General features: G+C 47.3%; 1 protein-coding gene across 1 annotated transcript; it reads left to right on the top strand.

Annotated features, from left to right (window-relative positions):
- Nucleotides 1-31: 31 nt before the first annotated feature.
- ZER1 (zyg-11 related cell cycle regulator) lies at nucleotides 32-19,841 on the top strand. The gene is made up of 16 exons (XM_057374596.1): nucleotides 32-696; nucleotides 4,546-4,809; nucleotides 5,567-5,717; nucleotides 6,011-6,447; nucleotides 7,327-7,503; nucleotides 8,593-8,707; nucleotides 9,156-9,302; nucleotides 9,544-9,717; nucleotides 10,350-10,565; nucleotides 11,201-11,242; nucleotides 11,590-11,709; nucleotides 12,154-12,269; nucleotides 12,384-12,572; nucleotides 13,539-13,636; nucleotides 13,913-14,015; nucleotides 14,975-19,841. The coding sequence occupies exons 2-16, from the start codon at nucleotides 4,652-4,654 to the stop codon at nucleotides 15,030-15,032; spliced, it is 2,301 nt and encodes a 766-aa protein (XP_057230579.1). The 5' UTR covers nucleotides 32-696; nucleotides 4,546-4,651; the 3' UTR covers nucleotides 15,033-19,841.
- Nucleotides 19,842-21,026: the final 1,185 nt, after the last annotated feature.

Below are 21,026 nucleotides of genomic sequence, written 5' to 3'. Positions count from 1 at the left end.
CGCGCTCGCTAAGCTCCGCCCCTGCCGGTAAACTCCGCCCCCGACAGCCTGAGGGCGCTCCCGCGGACCCGCGGGCCTGGTCCCCGCCTTGTCCCGGCTCCCCGCGCCCCCCGGGCTGCGCGACACGGCGTGGGTCCCTCCCCAGGGAGAGAGTGCCGGGAGAGACCCCCGCGGGCAGGATCAGCCGGTCCCACAAGCACTGAGGAGATCCCCGGGGTGGTCGCGCTGTCCCGGGCACGGTCCAGCCCGTGCCAATGGCAGCMGTGAGCGGAGCCCGCGGGAATGCCGTCCCTCAGTGAGGGATGCTGTGGCACCCGCGCTCTGCGGTGGCGGCAGTCGCGGTCCCTCAGCGAAGCGCAGGCGGGGCTGCGCGGACCCGTCCCGAGGAGGCTGTGCCGGGACGCCGCGGCCATGCTCTGCCCCGCGCGGTGACGTCAGCGCCTCCGCCGCGTGGCGTCACGGCCGCGTGACGTCACCGAACGCTCCCGCCGCCGCGGGGTCCCCGCAGAGAGCGTTCCGGCCGGGCCGGTGTTTCCGGGGAAGGACTCGGCGGCGCTTCCGGCGCGGGTGAAGGAAGTGACGGCGGGTTTGTTGACAGCGGAGGCCGCGGCGGGGGGAGCGAGCCCGAGCAGGACGCGGACCCCGGCCCGCCCCGGGCAGCCGGGACCAGCCGGGACCAGTCCCCCATGGCGCCAGGTGAGTGCCGGTGTCTCTCGCCCCGGCCCGACCCGGGGGCAGCGGGCCTGCCCGCCCGGGCAGGGGGAGGAACCGCTGCCCCTGGCAGTACCGCACGATGCCCCCGGCGCAGCCCCCATCCCCTCCCCGAGATTGCCGGGAGCAGCGGGGCCCCGCCGGGCAGCGCTCCGGGCCGCGGCAGCAGATCCTGCGCTGCCCGGCGAGGTGACCTCTGAGACCCTGGGGGACGAGGGAGGGCTCGGGTTGGGGGCCAGCGCTGCCCGCGGGGTTGTCGGAGACCATCGYGGGCTGAGGGAGCCCCAGCGCCCAGGGAGCCGTGACCGGAGGCTCCCGGGTGTTTTCTTGGGCAGGAGACCTATGGAATGAAAATCCATGATGTAATTCAGTGAGTTGAAGGAGCATCTTTACTGCAGGCAGCTACAAAGATCAACACATTCCCCGGCGAGCCCGAGCTGTCTCATTTACAATGTCAGTCCTGGCTGGCTGACAAGTTTGGGAGTTGCAGGCTTTGCTGGGACAGAGATAGTTCGATCTCCTCCCACATAACTTTCCCTGGTATAAGAAGGGATGGTGTTTCCCCACACAGGCAACGATGACCCATCAATTAATAAAATCGCAGTGATTTGCAGCTGCAAGGTGCCAGCTAAAGTGACAGTGCAGTTTCCCTTCAGAGTGCAACCTGTGCCAAACGCTGCATTTACATTACATTTGTAATTCTGAAGTCACTGTAATCAGCTCATGTCAGTGCATATTGTTTGCCCTTTCCTTGGACGAGTCCCTGATGCTGGAAAAGCCAGCTTTGCCAATCATTTTTGTAGCAACAGCGTAAACGTTATGTGTTTGGCGTGGAGCCATGGTGAGTCAGGCTTGGCTCCGGGCATGCCTGGAGAGAGGCTGGGAGAGATGATCSATCTGAAGTCCCAGGGAGAGGATATTGGCACTGGCAGTCCCAGGAGTGCCAGGAGAGGTCCYGAGCTCCACATGCCCGTGCAGGCTTGAATGCTGTAACAATGCAGATGCAGCCTGGAAATAAGCARTGCTTGCAAAGAGGGTGGTAGGTCCTGGATGCTGAGGATGGAGTGAGTGGAGCTGCCTGTACGGCATCTGGTTTTGGGTGCATGGATGGATGGCAGGAGGGTGCTGTTACTGCACAGAGAGGGCTGTGTGCCCTTGGAACAGGGTTTTGTGTGTCTGTTCCTGAAGCTCTGAGGAACTCAATTCCTTCGTAAACTAAAATGGAAGCAAATCTGTCAGAGAAATAAATTGGAAAAAATAGTGGCAGCTGTAGTTCTGGTCACTTTTCAATTCTTGCTGTTGAATTTTCATCACCTTTCATGCACTGTCTTTACCAAAACCCATATGGCACCAGGCAGCTCATTGCTGGAAAAGCAATGATGGCAGTCACTAGGCAGCTTGATCCCCTGTGAAGCTTCCTGAGGAGGGCAATTAGACAAATGTTAATGATTTATCAGCATCTCCAGTTCATTTCTTTTTCTCACACATTGAGGTTGTAACTGGAGACGGTATTGATCAGAGCAGCTGTTGACACTCTTACTTCCCTCTCCCCCTGCCCATATGTCACATCTTCAGTCTAACTAAGAAGGGAGAGGCCAGCCTGTGTCATGTCCTGCACGAAAGGTCACAGTAGCTGCTCAGATATCCCTAATAAATCAGGAAAATGAAAGCTTTTCTTTGATCTCATTTCCCTGGGACAGTTTAACCATTCTTGATATTAAACTTCAGCATGGGACTGTGTTGGTGGATCACAGGGAGCTCAGAAGTTAAAGGGCAGCTGATCTCTCCAGGGCTGAGATCAAGCGGCTGCATTGTGCTGGTCTCAGCAGAGAGGGAACAGAGGCTGGTCAGAGCCACAGGAAGGCAGTCCTTGCCCTCTGGTGCTCTGAGCTGCTTGGACAAGTCCCAAGCACTGGCCGCTTCCAGCTGCACGTGACAATAGATTGTCAATGGGAATTTGTTTTCGAGTGCTCTGGCTGTCAGTAGTAAACAGTGGAAGAACACTGGCTGCAGAGACCTCCTGTCTGATGGCACAAGGGAACTGGTAGGGACAGCAGAACACGCTTCCCAGCTTGTTCAGATCTTCCTGTTGATCTTGCCTTTCTGGAAAGATTCTCTCCAGCAAGCTTCAGGCAAAATCTGCGAGAGGGACTTGTTCTGGAGGTGAGGCCGATTCATCTCCAAAGCAGACACAGGACAGCTTCCTCCCACCTGCATTCCCTTTGCCAGGACCTCTCAGCCAATGAGACAATACTGCACTCAGTGACCCATTTCAGCCTTGACTTCTCTCCTTAACTCCAGAGGGGAGAACTGTGGATTGTGGAGCTCCTTCTCCTTTTCCAAACTTGAAAACCTTCTATTTGTTGATTGGACCACATGCATCTCAAAGGAGCTATTGTGGCMCCATTGAGAATTCACAGTTCTATGTTCTTGGGACCCCCAGCTCAGCACTCAGTGACCAAAAGAGCAGGTTACACACTTAACACCATGACTGGAGAGAGTTTAAAGTGTAATTTTTATGATTACTGAGTTTTTGAGTTTGGTTTATTTGCATCAGCATTAGCTTTTAGAGTGATTAAGCTGAGGAATGGAGGTAAACTCTTCTGTCTTGTGCAGGTTCCATAGGAATGAAGGAGAAAGCAGCAGAGGCTTTAGAGAAGCAGAGAGCTGGTGACACACAAGTGTCCTGCTATTTGCAGCTGCAGAATAAAGATCAGAAACAGAATATGGTTGAGGACATTTTGCAAGAGCTTCTCCAGCAATGACTGCTCAGCTCTGGTGCAGAGAATAACAACTGCCTCCACAGCATCAGTGTTCTCAGGGCCAGCAGGGACACACTTATCAATAAAGACAGGTTTTATACCAAAAATAAACATTTCAGCACAATTTTTGTGTCTGTGGAAATATTTAGAAAAGTTCATGTTAGGCTTGCTTGTAATGTGATTTGACCCCTTGAAATTGAAATGTCASACTGTTGGTCCTCAAGCTAACTTTTCTGATAAACCCCTCAAGGCCCCAGTGAGCAAGTCTTGATACCAGAGCGGTCAGATAATTTCAAATCAGATAACAGACAGCGATAGCTTCCTCCAATTGTCTGCCTCACCCATCCTTTATCCTTTCAAAAATGAAGAAGGGCAAAGGCACCTTTGCTTTTTTCCAGTTTAGTCACTCATACATCTTTGTGCCAGATTTGGAATGGTGAGGGTGAGCTGGATGTAGAGGTGTCCAGCACAATCACAATCCTTGCCTTACACTGTGCTCAAAGGGATCCCAGACCAGTCTGTGTGTTTCCCTCTGGTTCTGATCCGCTTCACGCTCTCATTCAAGGACTTGAAAGAAGCTTCTGGCTTGATACTACAGAAAAACATTGAAACTTGACTTCGAGTAGTGGCAGAAAGAATTACAGGCAGGAGATACCTGCCTGTAAGGGGCCACCAGGGCCATACAAAAGATTACCTTGAGAGTAAATGATCTTCTGATTTATTCAACCCACTCTGAAGGAAACCAAGCAATGTGGCTTCTGCCACTTCCCTTTCCGAGGGCCTTTGTCAGCCAGATAACCCTGCACGGAGGAAACATTTTGCTGTGTAGCCTCATTTCCAAACACATCACACTAACTCATTCCTACAGTATTTATATAACTCATTCCTGGGAGTGGGAGTACCAAGGAATTAAGGACACACTGCCAGAGAGGCCAAACTGCTGCAGGTCCTTTTGAGGTCAGCAAATGATGGGCTGTAAAYACAACAAACATCCTGCTGGTGCAACAGCTTTGTGGGACACTTGCTGTTGTGCCTTTCTCAATGCATCTTTTTTCCCTGTCTCTACTTATAGCTGTCCTGATGGCCCTATAAATTCATCCCAGAACTTCATTTGAGGGAAGAATCTCCTGCATCAAAAGGTTCCCTCTGCTCTTCCTCTTCCCATAACTTCCCTCAAGATGGCATCTGACAGCCCCGAGTCACTGATGACCTTGTGCACCGATTAYTGCCTTCGCAACCTGGAGGGGACTCTCTGCTACCTCCTGGACAACGAAACGCTCCAGCTCCATCCCGACATCTTCCTGCCAAGCGAGATCTGTGACAAACTTGTCAACGAGTACGTGTCAGGCTTGGGGAGAAGCTGCTGTGTGGTTTAGGAAGTAGCTGGGAGCTCGGAGAAGGGGCAGTATAGTTCTTCAAAAAGAACAGTGGGAAAGAATTCATATTGATCGTATTGGCAAATAAGGGTTTGCATTAACTTTAGAAGGAAGATCAAACCCAGAGTGAAAGTCACTGCTTCTTCCAAGAATGTCAGTGAGCAGCAAAGGARCCTTCCATTTCCCACCACTGAAGCATTACAATATCCTTTCCAAGAGGAGAAATAAGAGTGCGAAGTGCTAACAGATGTTAATTTTAAGGCTGCTGCTCCCATAGATTTACAAAACAACCTGTTTCCAGGGGTTTATGTAATTTGGCTGTCACAGTCTCTCTTGGCTGAACTTGTGCCCACAAAGTCTGGCAGAGAACTTTGGCCAGCTAATTTTCTGAAAAATGAAAAAAAAGCACCTAAAAACCAAATTACTGAGTTTAAACAGCTAGAGAAAAAAATTCCTGGAGCCTGTGCTTGCCAGAATCCAGCAGTATGCTCACAAGCACAGAGCCTTGCACAAATCTTTGCCCAGGATTTTCCTAGGGGTTAGTTCTGTGCCAGGAGAGTTGGTGGGTGAGCTCCTTTGCCCCAAAGATTGATCTGGGTGACCGGTGAGGGGATGTGTCGGTGTGTGCCTACTCCTGAGTCACATTTCCTTGTCACCAGTGCAGCTGTCAGAGCTGTGGCTGGGCCTTTGCTTTGCTAACACCATTGCCCCACACAGGTACGTGGAGCTGGTGAAGACAGACAGCATCTTYGAACCCCATGAGAGCTTCTTCACCCTCTTCTCAGACCCACGGAGCACCAGGCTAGCTCGGATCCACCTGCGGGAACACATTGTGCAGGACCAGGACCTGGAGGCCATCAGGAAGCAGGTGCTGTTGCACTGACAGCTGCCTGGTCACATTGTAGCATTGTTGTATGGGCAGCAGTTAGAATCCCAAACACCCAGAGATTCCCAAGTCTCCATCTTTCACTGTCCACACTTTTTTTGGGATAACCTCAGCTTCTCCATTCTCAGCTTCCAGAGMCACTGTTTTGAATGGCATGAGACACTGGTCAAGTAGGGTGATGCATGGTCTCAGGCTGTCCCAGGGGGAGGTGTGGAGCAAACAGGGTGGGCACTTCACCTGTGAAATATCTCTAACCCTGATTTCTCTTTTTCCAGGATCTTGTTGAGCTCTACCTTACTAACTGTGAGAAGCTGACAGCCAAGAGCCTGCAAACCTTGGTGAGCTTCAGCCACACACTGATCTCCCTGAGCCTCTTTGGCTGTTGCAATATCTTCTACGAGGAGGAGAACCCCGGGGGCTGTGAGGATGACTGCCTGGTGAACCCCACTCGCCAGGTCTTGGTCAAAGACTTTACTTTTGAAGGCTTCAGCCGCCTGCGCTTCCTGAACCTGGGCCGCTTGATCGAGGGGGTAAACGTGGAGACTCTGCTGCGGCCCTTGGCCTCCCTTGCAGCTCTCGACCTGTCTGGGATCCAGCTGAATGATGTGGGGTTCCTGACCCAGTGGAAGGACAGTCTGGTTTCCTTAGTGCTTTACAACATGGACCTTTCAGAGGAGCACATCCAAGTGATCGCACAGCTTCGCAAGCTCAGGTCAGCAGATCTGTTCTTGCTTGTTTATCCTTCTCCCACTGATAGGGAAAGGATTTACAGGAATGGTCGACTTTCCTGCTGTCAGAGAGGTACCCACTGCTGGGGTCAGCTCTAAACCTTCCTGTGAACAGGCTCACTTATTKACTCACTGTACATATCTGACATGTCTAAAGCCAACCTGAATTTTGCTTGYAAAAAGACACCACTTAGCAGAAACTTCCCCTTGTAAAAATAAAAAAAAACAACATACACATGACCTTATTGCTCCCACTTGGTCTGCAACAGGTAGAAGACACTTTTATGAGTGGGATTGGCTCCAGTTTTAGGCAGGAGCCAATAAARTCTCTTTGCTCTATAAGGGACCCCACCTGCATATGATGGCTGCACAGTTTGTCCCACCGCTACCTTAGCAGCAAGATTTCTCCAAAGCTTAAGCATTTAAATATCTGAAAGAAATCAGAATAATGTAATAGCCTGGGGTGGAAAAAATTCAAGATTGGGGAAGCAGACAAAACTTGTGTAACTTAATTTGTGGGATAAGGCAAGATATGTTTTCAGTGCATCTTAATCTCCAGGTAGAAACGCTCAGGCGGCTGCTGTGATGGAGTTCAGAAAAGGCAGTTTCTGAGCCTGGAGCAATTTYCTTTGTGATGTGTGGCCAGATGATTCATTGTGGTCCATTCCAAGTAGCCCTCTACCAGATACCTGTGTGCTTTGGTTAGACACAGGGCCAGCTGYTGCTGCCAGAGCCTACAGAACCACATTCCTGTATCTTGGGAAGGAAATAATGATAAATAATAATCACACTTGGCTCTGGCAGAGAGGCAGAAGCCCCAGCTAATGCTTTCCAGGCTCTGAGATGTTCTCTATCACTTGCAGGCACTTGGATATCTCCCGAGACCATCTGTCCAGTTATTACAAGTTCAAGCTGACCCGGCGGGTTCTAAACTTGTTCGTGGAAAACCTGGTGAACCTCACTTCACTCGACATCTCAGGGCACACCATGCTGGAGAACTGCACTATCCCCAGCATGGAGGAGAAGATGGGCCAGACAAGGTAAGRGAGCAGCAATTACTTGAGGTCTGCTTGGATGCATAGATCAAAGATGAATTAAGAACAGTTCCCTCTTCTAAGTTCCCAAATTCTGTAGGTCTAATTAGTACTAAAAAGCAGGATAYAACTCTTGCCAGCTTCCCCTAACAGTGAAGACTAGTGTGAGAATCAGCTGTGATTGCTGTATGCAACACATGTAAGGACTTGTAAGAGTAATAAAGAATTCATCCCATCTGCCTGCCATGCATGTCTGAAGTATTTCAGTTCTTTTCCAAGCACATTCTCCCAGGGATCTCCTGCAAGATTTTTTTTTCTGAAAGGACTCCAAAGCCCTTTACACATTTCCTACACAAAATACTTTTACCGTTGCTGAAATTCAGGCTCTTCTGGCAGAACATTTATACATTGTGTCAATATGTCAACATATATAGGAGGGCTGAGTGTTTTAGGARCTTGGAATCTAAGGCCCTATTTTCAGTTTTGACCTGGATATGGGGCAGATCAACCCTTGGAAATCCTGGTGCCCCTCAGTAGAGGCATACCTAAAGGTCTGGTTTTCCAGATCAGCCAAGAACTCTGCCTCTTATTAAGCACTTACTGAACAGAAGCAAAGAAGTGACACAGTACTGGCTCTTTTTCACCAGAGCTGGTGAAAATGCACTAGCTCTTGGTCAGTGAGGAACATGGCAGCAAAAACAGGGTTCCTGCATGCTCACAGAAGCAGACTTAACATATCTAKCACATTGCAAATACATTGGATTAGTGAAATCCACAGCCCTTTAAGGGGAAATTTTCACCCCAGCTAGTGAATTTCCAGGACAAATTTTACCTGGGAAAGCTGCATCCTATCTGCAGGAATTCTTACTGCTGGTTCCATTCAACATATTCACCTTTCACGTAGGATCACCTGGGATGGATATTTAGAGTTACTTTCAGAAGCAGCTGGCTGGTGTAAAATGAAGAGTAGCTATTACCACTCCGGGTATGAAGAAGTGCAGTCAGAGTGAATGGAGGGCTGACAGCCCTCTCTGTGGCAGGAGATACCTGAAGATACATGGTRCCAACATGAATAATCTCCTTTTTTCACCCCAGCATTGAGCCAGCAAAGAGCAGCATTGCTCCCTTCCGGGGTCTGAAACGACCGCTCCAGTTCTTGGGTCTTTTTGAAACATCTCTCTGCCGCCTGACGCATATTCCAGCCTACAAGGTAAGGAGGCTGCAGGAATACTGGCAATAGGAACTTTCTAGAAGTTGARAGAACATGAAAATACCGGCTACCAGTAGAGTGGAGTTCTCTAGGTCTTGGGTGTGACAACTGAGCTCTGACCTTTCAATAACTACTTGATAATGCAAGAAAACTGMAAGAAGGCAAGACTTGTACCCCACGTAGTTTTTGTAAGGGTGGGAAAACATGCCTCTTASCAAAAAGCATGGAGAAATAATCCTGTCTGAAGGATGTCTGTGACTACAGAAAAGGGTTTAAGACAGTAGGAGTCCTGCTTTTGAATAGCATCCTCCTGCCCCAAAGGTGCCCTTTTTCTGCATCTACTGGCAGGGCAGAGGGAAGTTGTACCCTTTGACCCTTCAGAGTTCCCTTCTATTAGTTTTCCTCCTTCATAATTTCTCYTTTGACTCTTTTTGTTCCTCCACTCCAGGTGAGCGGAGACAAGAACGAAGAGCAAGTCCTGAATGCTATCGAGGCTTACACCGAGCACCGACCAGAAATCACTTCCCGGGCCATCAACCTGCTTTTCGACATTGCCCGCATYGAGCGCTGCAGCCAGCTGCTGAGAGCCCTCCAGGTAAGCCTTGGCCTCACCCTGACAAGGGGAATTTTGCAGTTCCAGTCTTTTTTGCCCCCTTGGGACACCGCATCAGGCCATTCCAGAGAAAGTTCCAGTAGCRCAGTGGAACTGGATACCTTAATTTCCTAAGCACATTCCTGCAATGCCTCAGCCACACATTCCTTGTGGGCTTCTAACATTCACTCCAAGATTCAGCAGCAAGTCCATGGTACTGAAGCTTCACGTTGCTTCTCTGCAGCTGGTGATCACAGCCCTCAAGTGCCACAAGGATGACAAAAACATCCAGGTGACGGGCAGCGCGGCGCTGTTCTACTTGACCAACTCCGAGTACCGCATGGAGCAGAGCGTGAAGCTGCGGCGCCAGGTCATCCAGGTGGTGCTGAATGGCATGGAGTCCTACCAGGAGGTCACAGTAAGAGCAGCCCAGGCTCCTTTGGCTCCCTTAATCCTCTTTCTCTGTGTAAAATGTGTAGCCTGCTGTCAGCATTTGGGTCTCCTCAGCCTGCAGGGAGTGAGTCAAAGCAGAGGAGTTATTGCCCAGACCTGCTGCTTGGCCTCCACTCAGCAAAGGGGATTACATGCAGGGTGGTCCTTATCCATTTATTGTTCTCCAGAAAAAGGGGAAGAAGGTGATGCTAACAAGGCTCCTTTTTATCCATAGACAGTGGTCAAATGGTGTATGTGACACACAGATACCCAGCACTGACTGGGGGGTGAAATGGGTGTGGGTAGGAGGGGGTGTTGAGTCAATGGAAAGAAACATCTCAAGTCTGTATTGGAAGCCAGGTGTGTGGAGGGCCCACAGGCAGCTAGGAACTGGCTTGAAAAGCACAGGGCCCCRGATAATTGGGTGGCCCTGTGAGACTGGAGTGACAGWWRTGAAGTATGGCTAAAGCACAGCACKAGATCAGAGGRTAACAGAAATCTCRGTAGTTATAGTCAGGCAAGAAGAGGGTTTCACTACCAAGCAGCAAGGAAACATGAGGTGATGGGGTTTGTGATTTTGTAGCCACTTGGCCCAGTGTTTGCTTCATTTTGACCCAGGTACAGCGGAACTGCTGCYTGACTCTGTGTAACTTCAGCATTCCCGAGGAGCTGGAGTTCCAGTACCGCCGAGTGAACGAGCTGCTGCTGAACATCCTCAACCAGAGCCGGCAGGATGAGTCCATCCAGCGCATCGCTGTGCACCTCTGCAATGCCCTGGTCTGCCAGGTGGACAAYGACCACAAAGAAGCTGTGGGCAAGATGGGGTTTGTCATGGTTGGTATGGTCCCAAGGTGTCTACTTATCCATAACCCAGGCTAGCACAATTCCCTTACAGCTSTCCACCAAATGCATCCAGCCGTGATGCAACCTCACAGTATCACAGGAGGGAACCAGTGTCCCAGCAATGCTGATCTTGCCTGGAATCCTTTACTTGCTTTCCAACACTGCAGGTTATGATCCCAGAGACAGGCTGGTGTGAAGGCAGGGGAGCAGTATAACCTTAGACTGACCTCACCACACAGGGTTATTTCTAGATCTGGTACTGGCTCCTTCTGCTTCTCCCCAAGTGTGCATCAGCTTCCCCACTCAACCCATGTCCATCACCTTTTCCAAGAGCTGCAGAGGCCATTGCTTTGGTGCAATTTATGCCACATTCCAGACCTTGTCATACAGATCAAAACTGACCCAACTGCAAACACAGCAGCTATGGGGCTGTGGCATAGTTCAGCTCTGTGAATACTTGCGACTTTGAACATAACCCAGTCCCGCTGGTTTAGAGAAAAATACCAAGTAGGTTCTCTGCAAAATATCAAAATCAGCCATAACCAGCTCTACAGTACCACAGCAGTTAAGTTTTAGCTGTTAAGATTTTTAACTGTTTCTCACTCTTTCTATTCTTTTGYCCACAGACAATGCTAAAGTTGATTCAGAAGAAGTTGGCTGATAAAACGGTGAGTGTTTCCCCCAAAAAACATATAGATAGAGGAGTATTTTCTCTTCAGTCTGACTTAGGCATGGAGATCAGCCCAGAGTGCCAGCTCAGCTTCTCTAACAAACACAAGACATCTCAGCTGACACTGCAGAATTTCCTGTCCCAGGGTGAGGGCAGGGGAATGTGACAGGGAGGCAAAAATATTAAACAAAAAGCCCACTTGCTGACAAGTTGAAAGTGAACAACAGGGTTTTCTTACCTCTGGTCATYTAGCCTGTGAACAGTGATGCCAGAGGGGAAACCGGTGATTGGTTTGCGCCAGACTCCTGCATTAGCAAAGCTCTGAATCTGTCCCTTTCCCTGTAGTGTGATCAGGTGATGGAGTTCTCCTGGAGTGCCCTCTGGAACATCACTGATGAGACCCCAGAYAACTGTGAGATGTTCCTTAACTACAGCGGCATGAAACTGTTCTTGGAGTGCTTGAAAGTAAGTGTCTGATTGTCTGTGAGAGATGCTGACAGGAGCAGTGGAGATGCAGGTGCCTGGGCAGGATCTCTGGCTCTGCTTCTCTCCAAGCATTACTTCTTACATTGCACAAACAGGAAAATAAAAGCTTGTGTAAGTTCTTTCTCCTGTCATTCCACCCTGTCCACTAGAACAGAGAAATTTGCAGTGAAAAACACACCCTTTCCCCATCTTTGCTCAGCCTCCTCAAGCAGASCAGCACTGAACAGTGGGCCTGGTCTTGGTCCTCTGTTTTTACACATTATCTTTAGCACTGCCAATCCCATTTGGCACCTGCTAAAAAGTCATTACTGACTACCCAAAAATACTCAGCCTTTCTGGATGCATTGTACAGCCTCTTCCCAGATTACTTCTGAGCGTCACCAGAGTTCTACCTGTGTATAATCCTGTTTCTTGCCTGGCCAGGAGTTCCCAGAGAAACAGGAGCTGCACCGGAACATGCTGGGTCTCCTGGGCAATGTGGCAGAGGTAAAGGAGCTCCGGCCACAGTTGATGACCTCCCAGTTCATCAGTGTGTTCAGGTGAGTGCCTGGCTGGTGACCAGCCAGGCTCTGATCCCTTCTCCTGAACCACCTTGGAGAATTGTGAATCTTTGCTGCATCAGCAGCTCTAAATGATCTTTTCTCTCTTGGTAGCAACCTGCTGGAAAGCAAAGCTGATGGGATTGAGGTGTCCTATAATGCCTGTGGAGTGCTCTCCCATATCATGTTTGATGGTCCAGAGGCCTGGGGGATCTGTGAGCCTCACAGAGAAGAAGTTGTGAAGAGGATGTGGGCAGCCATCCAGAGCTGGGACATCAACTCCAGGAGAAATATCAATTACAGGTGAGGAATGGAAAAGATTGGCCCAGTCACCCATGAGCCAGGATTGTCATAGGAAGGGRACACCCAACAGCAAGAAAGGAAAAGATGTAGTCCAGCATGGAGGCTCTGTTCAGAGTGAAGGAGAGACATATTCAGGGACATATTCTTTAGTGAGGGCTTTACATCTTCCTATGAAACATGTTACATAAGATGCTGAAATTAGACACTTTGCCTGACAATTCCTATGGGAGTAGTTTGGCAGCCCGGCAGAATTTCTCCTGAATGTTTCTACTGAAATTGAGTAGTTCAGGAAAACTGTGATCTATCTGTGACTGCCTAGGCATTTTCCTCTGATACTGCTGCCTCTTTGCAGTCTGTCCTTTTAAGTCTGTTTGCTTCCCAAAGTCACGTACTTTCACTCTTCTCTGGGGCGTATTTAGACAGTTATCAGAAATCCCTTCAAAGGTTAGTACAGCTGCTGGAATCCTCTAAACCCCTTCCTGTAAGAGGTTATCAGATATTCAGAATTCCCTTAGTGCTTGGCAGGGATCCCAAATGGGCATTCTAGTGCCTGCTTACAATATAGACAGTATTGTTATCAGCAGAAACRCAGCAATTCTTGCATGTGTGCAACCAGCTTTGCCTGTGCATAGTTTGGCTTGCTCCCCTCCACAGACTGATCAGTGCTGCTGTGTTTCATCTGTTGTGGGAAAAGGCCTAATGGAGAGTGTAAATCAGTTCCTGGGGTCAGCTGCCTTCCTTGCAGCTATTTCTCTGGGCACTGTGTTTGTGCTGAAGTGGTGGGGCCTTCACTCCTGCCAGCACTGCCCTGGGACACAGACTTAGTCTTGGGGCCAGAATCTTTGACATGCCAATTGATTTACGGCTGTGGGATCTATGAACTTGTATTACTGTGAGTGGCAAAGGTGAAGAGCTGAAAGAAGCAGCTCTTGGATTTTTAACAACTTCTGTAATATTTCTGTGCAGGTCATTTGAACCAATCCTTCGACTTCTTCCWCAAGGGATCTCCCCAGTCAGCCAGCACTGGGCCACATGGGCACTCTACAACCTCGTCTCTGTCTACCGTAAGTTCTTCTTTTGAAATCACATTCCCTGCACTGTAGAAGTAGAGGGACCTGAGGCTGTCAGCAGTAAAAGCCTTCCCAGATAAACTATGTAGATAGAGAAAACCTTCTTTGAATGATGCAGGAATGTCCAGGCATCACAGCCAAACAAAGCTAATTAGACTTGTTGTGTAGGAAATTCCTTCACTGTTTTGATCTTTGTCCTTCCCCTCCTGTCATCCTTTGTACCCCTGTTGTGAGGGTTCAYAAGGACCTGCTTTATTCTTTCCTCTGCAGCTGACAAGTACTGCCCACTGCTGATCAAAGAAGGTGGGATCCCCCTCTTAAAGGACATGATTAAAATGGCCTCAGCACGGCAAGAGACCAAGGAAATGGCCCGGTAGGACACCAGTGCACTATCATAAAYGCTCAGTTTAGCCATAATTTAGTTTTTATTCTTCCAAAGTGAGGCTACCAAAGCAAGGCCTGTAGTGATGTGTATGTAGAAGTATGAAACAAACACGGGAGAAAATGAGAAAAAAGAGGATGAAAACAGAAGCCTGGAARTGTTTATAGGTGGGCAATACACAGATAATTGCCAGGCAACTGGGTTGTAGAATTGGCTTGTTGACCAAGAGAGTCACATGGCTAATTGCAGTTCTTAGGCCTGTAAACTCCAGTTATCACTTTCCCCATACATGAATGGGCTCTCTGGCTTCAGCACCATACTGCACTGTCACCAAAGTGCTGACTGCACGGTTAAAATGAGAGCATTTTTCCAAAGGTAGAATCCATCACCCTTGCAATGACACCTTTCTTTGGAGTCATCCTTTCAGAGTTTTAAAAGCCAGCTGYAGTTTCTGATCATTGGCAAAGTGAGAGCTTTAATTTCAAACATACACGGTGAATAGAAGAGAGAGGCAGAAATGTCTGGGAGTGGGCAGTGGGTGCTCCCATGGCTGAAGGGCTGCTAAATGCTGGAGGGGACTGGAGCCTGCAGAAGACAGTCATGGTTACACAGAGTGTGTGGGATGGGACAGGTGACAGCACAGAGAAGGACAAACATTGGTATTCATGTGTTTCCTGGTGGGATCCAAAAGGATCTGAGGATTTGGATATGGGGGTGATGGATGAGTGATCTCAACTGGATCTGGATGTGCACTACCRTAACTTGACATTCCAAACTGGAAGMCACTTTTGCGGAGTTTACTGGTTTTGACAAAATTTGTGTCTCTGATACAAACAAGACATAGTTACACAGAAATCAGCTCCAGGACAGTTCTTACCTTACTGTCCTATAGCTAGAGTGCATTAAGATTTAAACTAAACGCTCTCTCCTTGTCCTTGTTTTATCCCTAGGAAAGTTATAGAGCACTGCAGTAACTTTAAGGAGGAGAACATGGACACTTCCAGATAGAGGCAATCACCCAATGCCTCTTGCCAGCACTGTATCCAGCTTCTCTCTAACTCACTGTACATAGGGAGGACTCTTTCTTACCAACTCGCCCGTTGGAAGGAAACTTTATGTGTGTGTGTGAGACCCTCAGTAGATGAAGGTGAACAGGGGAGGGGGGAGGGACTTTTTGCACAACAAAATGCTTTCCTTAACTTAGTGGACATTTTTGTTATGAAGTTTCAGGTTGAAGTTCAGTGTGTATGATTTCTGTATAAAAAGAAAACAAAAAACAAAGACAACTACATTATGTATCTTTTAACCTTTTTATTTTAGATCGTACAGAGAGCCTCAAATTACCATGAGCTTGAAGACCTAGTTGTGTGATCACTAGTGTGACATGGTTATTTCCCATTTTTTAGAAAATTTCCTTTTACTGTACTGCATGAGGTCCTGTAATGTCTGCAAGAACACCAGTCCTGAATCAGTATTGGCTGCTCAGTGGGGCTACAGGCAGTGACAAGCTATTTATTTGGTTAGAGAGGTTGGGGGACACAAGGCCATAGAGACAGACCAAATGAACTGTTTTTAGTGATATTTATAGATGGAGAAACTAGAGAAGAAAAACCTTTCAAGCTAATTCACTCCCTCAAGGGCTTTTTAATAGARGACTCACATTAATGGAACCATTGCTAATTCTGTGTGAGTCATTTGGAAGTAAGACATTCCCAGTAAAGTCAAGAGGTCTGTTTTGTCCCAATTGGCAGAACAGTAGGATCTGCCAGCCCCCAACCTCAGTAGGTTAGGGATGACCAGTAAAACCAGTTACATGTTCTTGGCTACACAGAGCTTTTCTCTCAAAGAGAGCCTGTGCAACAAGGCACAAGGTTTGTTCACAAAGGGCTACACATCTTCATTCCAGTCCTTCACCACCTTTTTTCAGTTGTGTTCTGTCTTGTGGGGAAGGGCTACAAAGCCACACAGAGTGTTTCTCTCTGCATAAATAAACTCTCCTAGGCCCTAGTCCAGAGCAGCTGTACTCCTTGTGCAAGTCCCAGGAAGGGGCTGGAGCTGTTCTGCTGTCCTTGTGTCTCTCATCACAAGCTGTGCTCAGTGGCACTGTAATCTCCATTCAAAGGAAGCTCACTGCAGCACAACTGCTGGAATTGGAGGTGGGAAGTCTCCAGGCACCTTCTGAAGGGCAATCACAGGAAATAGCACTCCCTGTCCCACCCCAGTATCTTSCCCCTTTTCTGAGAACCAGAAGGCCCTATTCCTATCTGACTCCCAGAAGCACTTACCAGTGCAGTTCCACCACCCTCAGCAGCTTTGTGTGACACAGATGAGAGGAGAGTCCCACTGWGAGGGTCTTCACCTGTAACACTCCATACCTGTAACAGTTCAAGAAGCTCAAGGTTTGCCTCACAGCAGGCACTCAACAGCACAGTTATCCAAGCCATAGCCCACTGCTCACTACAGTTCTTTGACAATGTACAAATCTTCCCTTAGAAGGGATTCAGAAAAGATTTTATGCCTGGTAGAAGGAAGATGAGCCTATGGCCATACAGGCTGGGACATTTCAGGCCTCTGAGCACAGTAACTCGCTGCTCTGTTCCCTTGTACACTTCACTCTTGGATTTGAGTCGCTGCTATGAGGTTCTGCTAATGCTCAGAGTTCATGTTGTCCTTGTGAGCACGTTAGAGACGGATCCTTGATCCACAAACTGACACTTTAACTGACAGAACTCAACTGCCTGCAGAGGTTTACTGCCAATACGGTGTTATTCAATGTCTGTTTTTTTTTTCTTTTTAACCATACGTCATTTGTTTTGGTATTGTGAGATCTGTACTTTTTTCTTTTAAGTGTTTTTCAAACTTATATATATTTTTGTGTCACTTTTGAATTGTTTTCATAAGATTTGCAAAACTTGACRAATTATACATTTTTGCAGTCATTTGAAATGTATTTTCCTCTCTCTTATTCCTGTTTCCCAAGAATTTGTGTCYCTATAAGCTTTGAGATGGGGAAGCTTATTTCAAGGTCTGTTTTGTGTAACATTTGCGAATCTTCCTTCCAGATGCAAAACTAAGAGRGGCTGCAAATACAGCCTTGGTTGTTAGGGGAGTGAGGCTTTGCTCTTTAATTCCTCAGTTAGTGCTGCTGTCCTTGGGAAGTTGTTTGACATGGCAGTGCCACCCACTGGATTTGCTTTTCCAATGCCCATGTAGTGAAAGCTCCTGCCACTAAAATCTTGAACCACCTGACAAAAAGCACTCAAGATTCTGACGGTGTTGGGAAGGTAGGAGTGGAGCAGAAGGGGACAAATCACAGCTGTATCAGAAACCCTTGTCCCCAGAAAGCAGCTGCCACACTGGGGAGACAGTGGAGCTGAGGAACTCCCRTCTTCACTGGAGCAGATCCCAGCCTCTCATTGCAATCCAAGCCAAGCAGTCAGGCTCTACTCTGAGATTTTGGCACARCTACATTAAGGCTCGTGAACAACCAATGGCTTGGTTCCATCTGCCTTGAGACCCCAAAGGTTTGGGTTTTCCAAACCAGTCCTCCCACAAATTCAGCTGTTACTGCAGTCTCACCTGCTGCATCCCAAATGAACAAGATCCRCACTGCATCAAAGTTACTTCACACTGTAAAAGGTACCTCTGTCCTCACTGCTCACAGACCATCTACAAGCCATACCTCAGCCTGAACCAGGATAAAAASATTTCAATTTCCCAGCAATAAGGAGATAAATGGAACTAGGCCAGGCTGCCTGAAAAGCTCAGCTTGCTGAAATCTGTCACCACTCCCAGGGGAAAGAGGGAACTGTAACTGGGCTGTTGCAGAAAGCCTCACATGAGATTTTGAGTTAGGCTACCAGCAAAGTAAATTCCTGAGGCAGCACATTGAAAGAAATAACATCTCTGTTGGAGTAATACAAGCTTTGCCTACAAGCTTCAGTGTCTTCAAGATTCTGTGAGCCAAAAAGCAACATGTTTCCCTTCAGTRAGGAGCAAAAGAGGGAAAAGTATCCTCTGAGCACCTGAGAACAATCCAAGAACTCCTAACGGAATTTTGAAACTTTTGTTTGGACCTCAGTTTCTGTAACTGAAACAACAGGCATAATACATGACCTGAAAGGACTTTTTGGAGGCAAAGAGTTAATTGGTGCCATAGATCTAGAGCTGAGGACAGAACAGGAGAGTTGCCTGCAGACATCTTATCAATGTTCTGCAAAGGACGGGARGGCAAAGTGACAGATTTTTTATAAAGGTTTAATGTAAAAGGGGAAGTTGGATACCCTGAAATGTTTAACTGCTCCAGGGATGCCTCTCAGGCCTTCTGGCTTTGCTGGATCAAAGGAACAAGCCAAGAAACTTTGACTCCACACAAATTACACAGCCAGTGACCAACCTGCTCAGAAAACCAGAATGGAGTTCTATTTTCAARTGAAAATCCAACTGGAGAAAAGTCCATAGCACGTAAGGATATGGCAGAGGGGCTTCTTGTKCTCAGTAGCTGTTGGCCCACTCAGACTCTTCATGTTTTCACTACTRCATTTCCTTTAATATTCCAAATCTTGGTAAGCAGAGCATGAACACAACTCAGTAGCTCCCTGCAGAGACTGTGCCAACAAAGGAATCCTCTACCTGGACTGTGTGTGTGTTTTCCTTCCTGGATGGAGGCTGCCCTGTCCTTCAGTGGCCCTGTCAGTGACCCAGCAGTGTCAGGTGTCCATGTTCTCTGGAACAGATAAGAACAAATTGGTGAGCAACTTCCCACCAGTGCTTCCATTTTACAAGATCTGTGGGAGGAATTGCTCAGAAGGATTGGCATCTACTTGGATRATGTTTAACACCCAGCAGCACCAGACTTTCTCATCTAGACCAAGCCAAGAAAGCTTAGCACTTATATTTGTGGCAATCAGAACACTGCAGATAATTCATCTGCACCATGGCTGCTGTTTCACTTCCTACTGAGATGATTCTCTTCAGCACTGAATCTGACCCAGCTTGTCACCTGGGCTTCTGCTGCTGTCACTCTGGTCTCTGCAAAAGATGAGTGGGAAGAAAAGACTTGGAGCTGTGAGTCAATTCCCTCTCATTACCTGAAGAAGGCAATTAATTTTCCGTCGTGCAAGAGCTAGAGGGCACTGCAGTCAGGCGCTATCCATAGAAAAGACATTTTCTTGAGAYTGTTTAAGGAAGAGTCTGCCACAGCTCAGGTGTTAAGAGGACAGCTTGTGCTGGAAAAAGAGAAKTAAAAGTAGGGAAACAGCTGGTCTCCACGACAACCATGTGTATGAAGCACAGAGGGCAATAGTCATCAGGAATGGATGAAAAGCAGGGTGAGGGCTGGAGAATAGAGCACTTAAATAAAGAATGAGGGAGATTGTCTACTGAATTGAGACACTTGTGCTTTAGCAGACAATGTTTTGATTTCACATAATTTTCACTGATTCTCTCTGTTATTCTTTTCTTGTTTTAAAAAAAAAAGTTTTTAAGCTAACTAAATATGTATTTCCTTGTTTTGCAATGAAAATACCCTCAGTTATAATAAGAAAGTGTCTCCTTTTACTCTGTCCATGGACCTGCCTGCTGCTGAGGCCTGGTTCAAATGTTTGTACCTGGTGAAACCGAGCAAAAATACAAAATACACGACTGTTGCTTCCCTACAATTCTGAATGAATTAACTTTTCTGTTGTATCCATTGGATACCTGCTGTGTATTAAACCTAGTGCTCAACAGTGTCTTCTTCCTTTGGTCTATCAATGTGTTTTATTTAGGTACATTACTGGTCCATTGGTTATCATATATTTAATTAAAAATTAAAGGAACTGCCATGTGTTGATGATGCCTTTCATCACTCCAAAAGATACAATTCTGCTTATCAACAGAAGAGAGCCATGGAGGAAAGAGAGCATTGTTAGGAAATTGTGCGAGAGAAGAAAAAAAAAAAATCACTCAAATCACAATATTTGAGTGTCCGGATTGCTCTGAACTCTGTCATGTATCTGCAGCTCACAYACACCAGAGCCCGGGCTTTCTAAGGGGGAAGGAGCTGAGCACTCCAGAAAAAAACTCTGGCTTAAACCACTCTGTCTGCTTTAAGGCMAATGGGACTTTATTCTTAAGTACCTGGTCCTGGAAGGGCTCAGTGCCAGTTAAATCAGAGGTCACTGTGGAATCTGTAAAGGATCAGACTCGAGGTGAACAGGATGGAAGGAGTTAAAACATGCCACGTTGTAAGAGTACGAAGAGATACCTTAGCCTTCCAGTAGCATGGGATTCCTAGCTGGAATGCCACAGGAACCAAAGTTCTCCACACAGAGACTTTCTAGAACTGAGCCTGATTTCAACGACTCACTGAGGCTGAAACTCTTGAGATAGAGATCAGCTCTGATCTCTRCAAGACAGGTTTCAAAACTGAAGGAGAAGATAAAAAGAGTAACATGCACCAAATTATTTTAATCAYAAAGAGACTAAGAGTACATTCATTAGGACAGATTATTCTAGAACATCAAAATGTTTCTGCTTTCAAGTGGATAATATTAATACTACTCAGATTTCTTTTATTTTAGCTTTAAAATTTACACCTCTCTGAGAAGAAGGAAAGGCACTACTCACCTTTTTTCAAACACCAGTACAGCCTGAGGCATCTGAGGGAAGAGAGCTGTAGGCTTTGCACTTACCTAGAATTTAAAAAAAAGGATTTGAATGATTGCTGGAAATTTAGTCTACAGTTTTTATTAATGCTTCAACCCAGCTGCCTCAGGTAAAATATTTAAGTGACCCACACAACCAGGTGCTTTCCTGGCATCAGCAGGTGGTCACTGACTCATGTGAAGAGACTAAAATAACCAATTTGTAAGCAAATTGTAGGCAAAAAACCTACCAAAGAATCAATCACTTGTCAGGGGCTGGAAGGTAAATTTATAAAGAATATTACATTTCTTTACAAATTTTATAAGGAAATAAGGTAACAAAAGCAGCGAGGTACATCTGTGTTAAAACAAAAAG

This window comes from Malurus melanocephalus, unplaced genomic scaffold (assembly GCF_030028575.1).
Source record: "Malurus melanocephalus ecotype Western Australia unplaced genomic scaffold, MMel_1.1 scaffold_230, whole genome shotgun sequence".
In the NCBI taxonomy this organism is placed as follows: Eukaryota; Metazoa; Chordata; class Aves; order Passeriformes; family Maluridae; genus Malurus; species Malurus melanocephalus.
The sequence above is the reverse complement of the archived record's forward strand: the minus strand, read 5'-3'. Positions and strand labels throughout refer to the sequence as shown.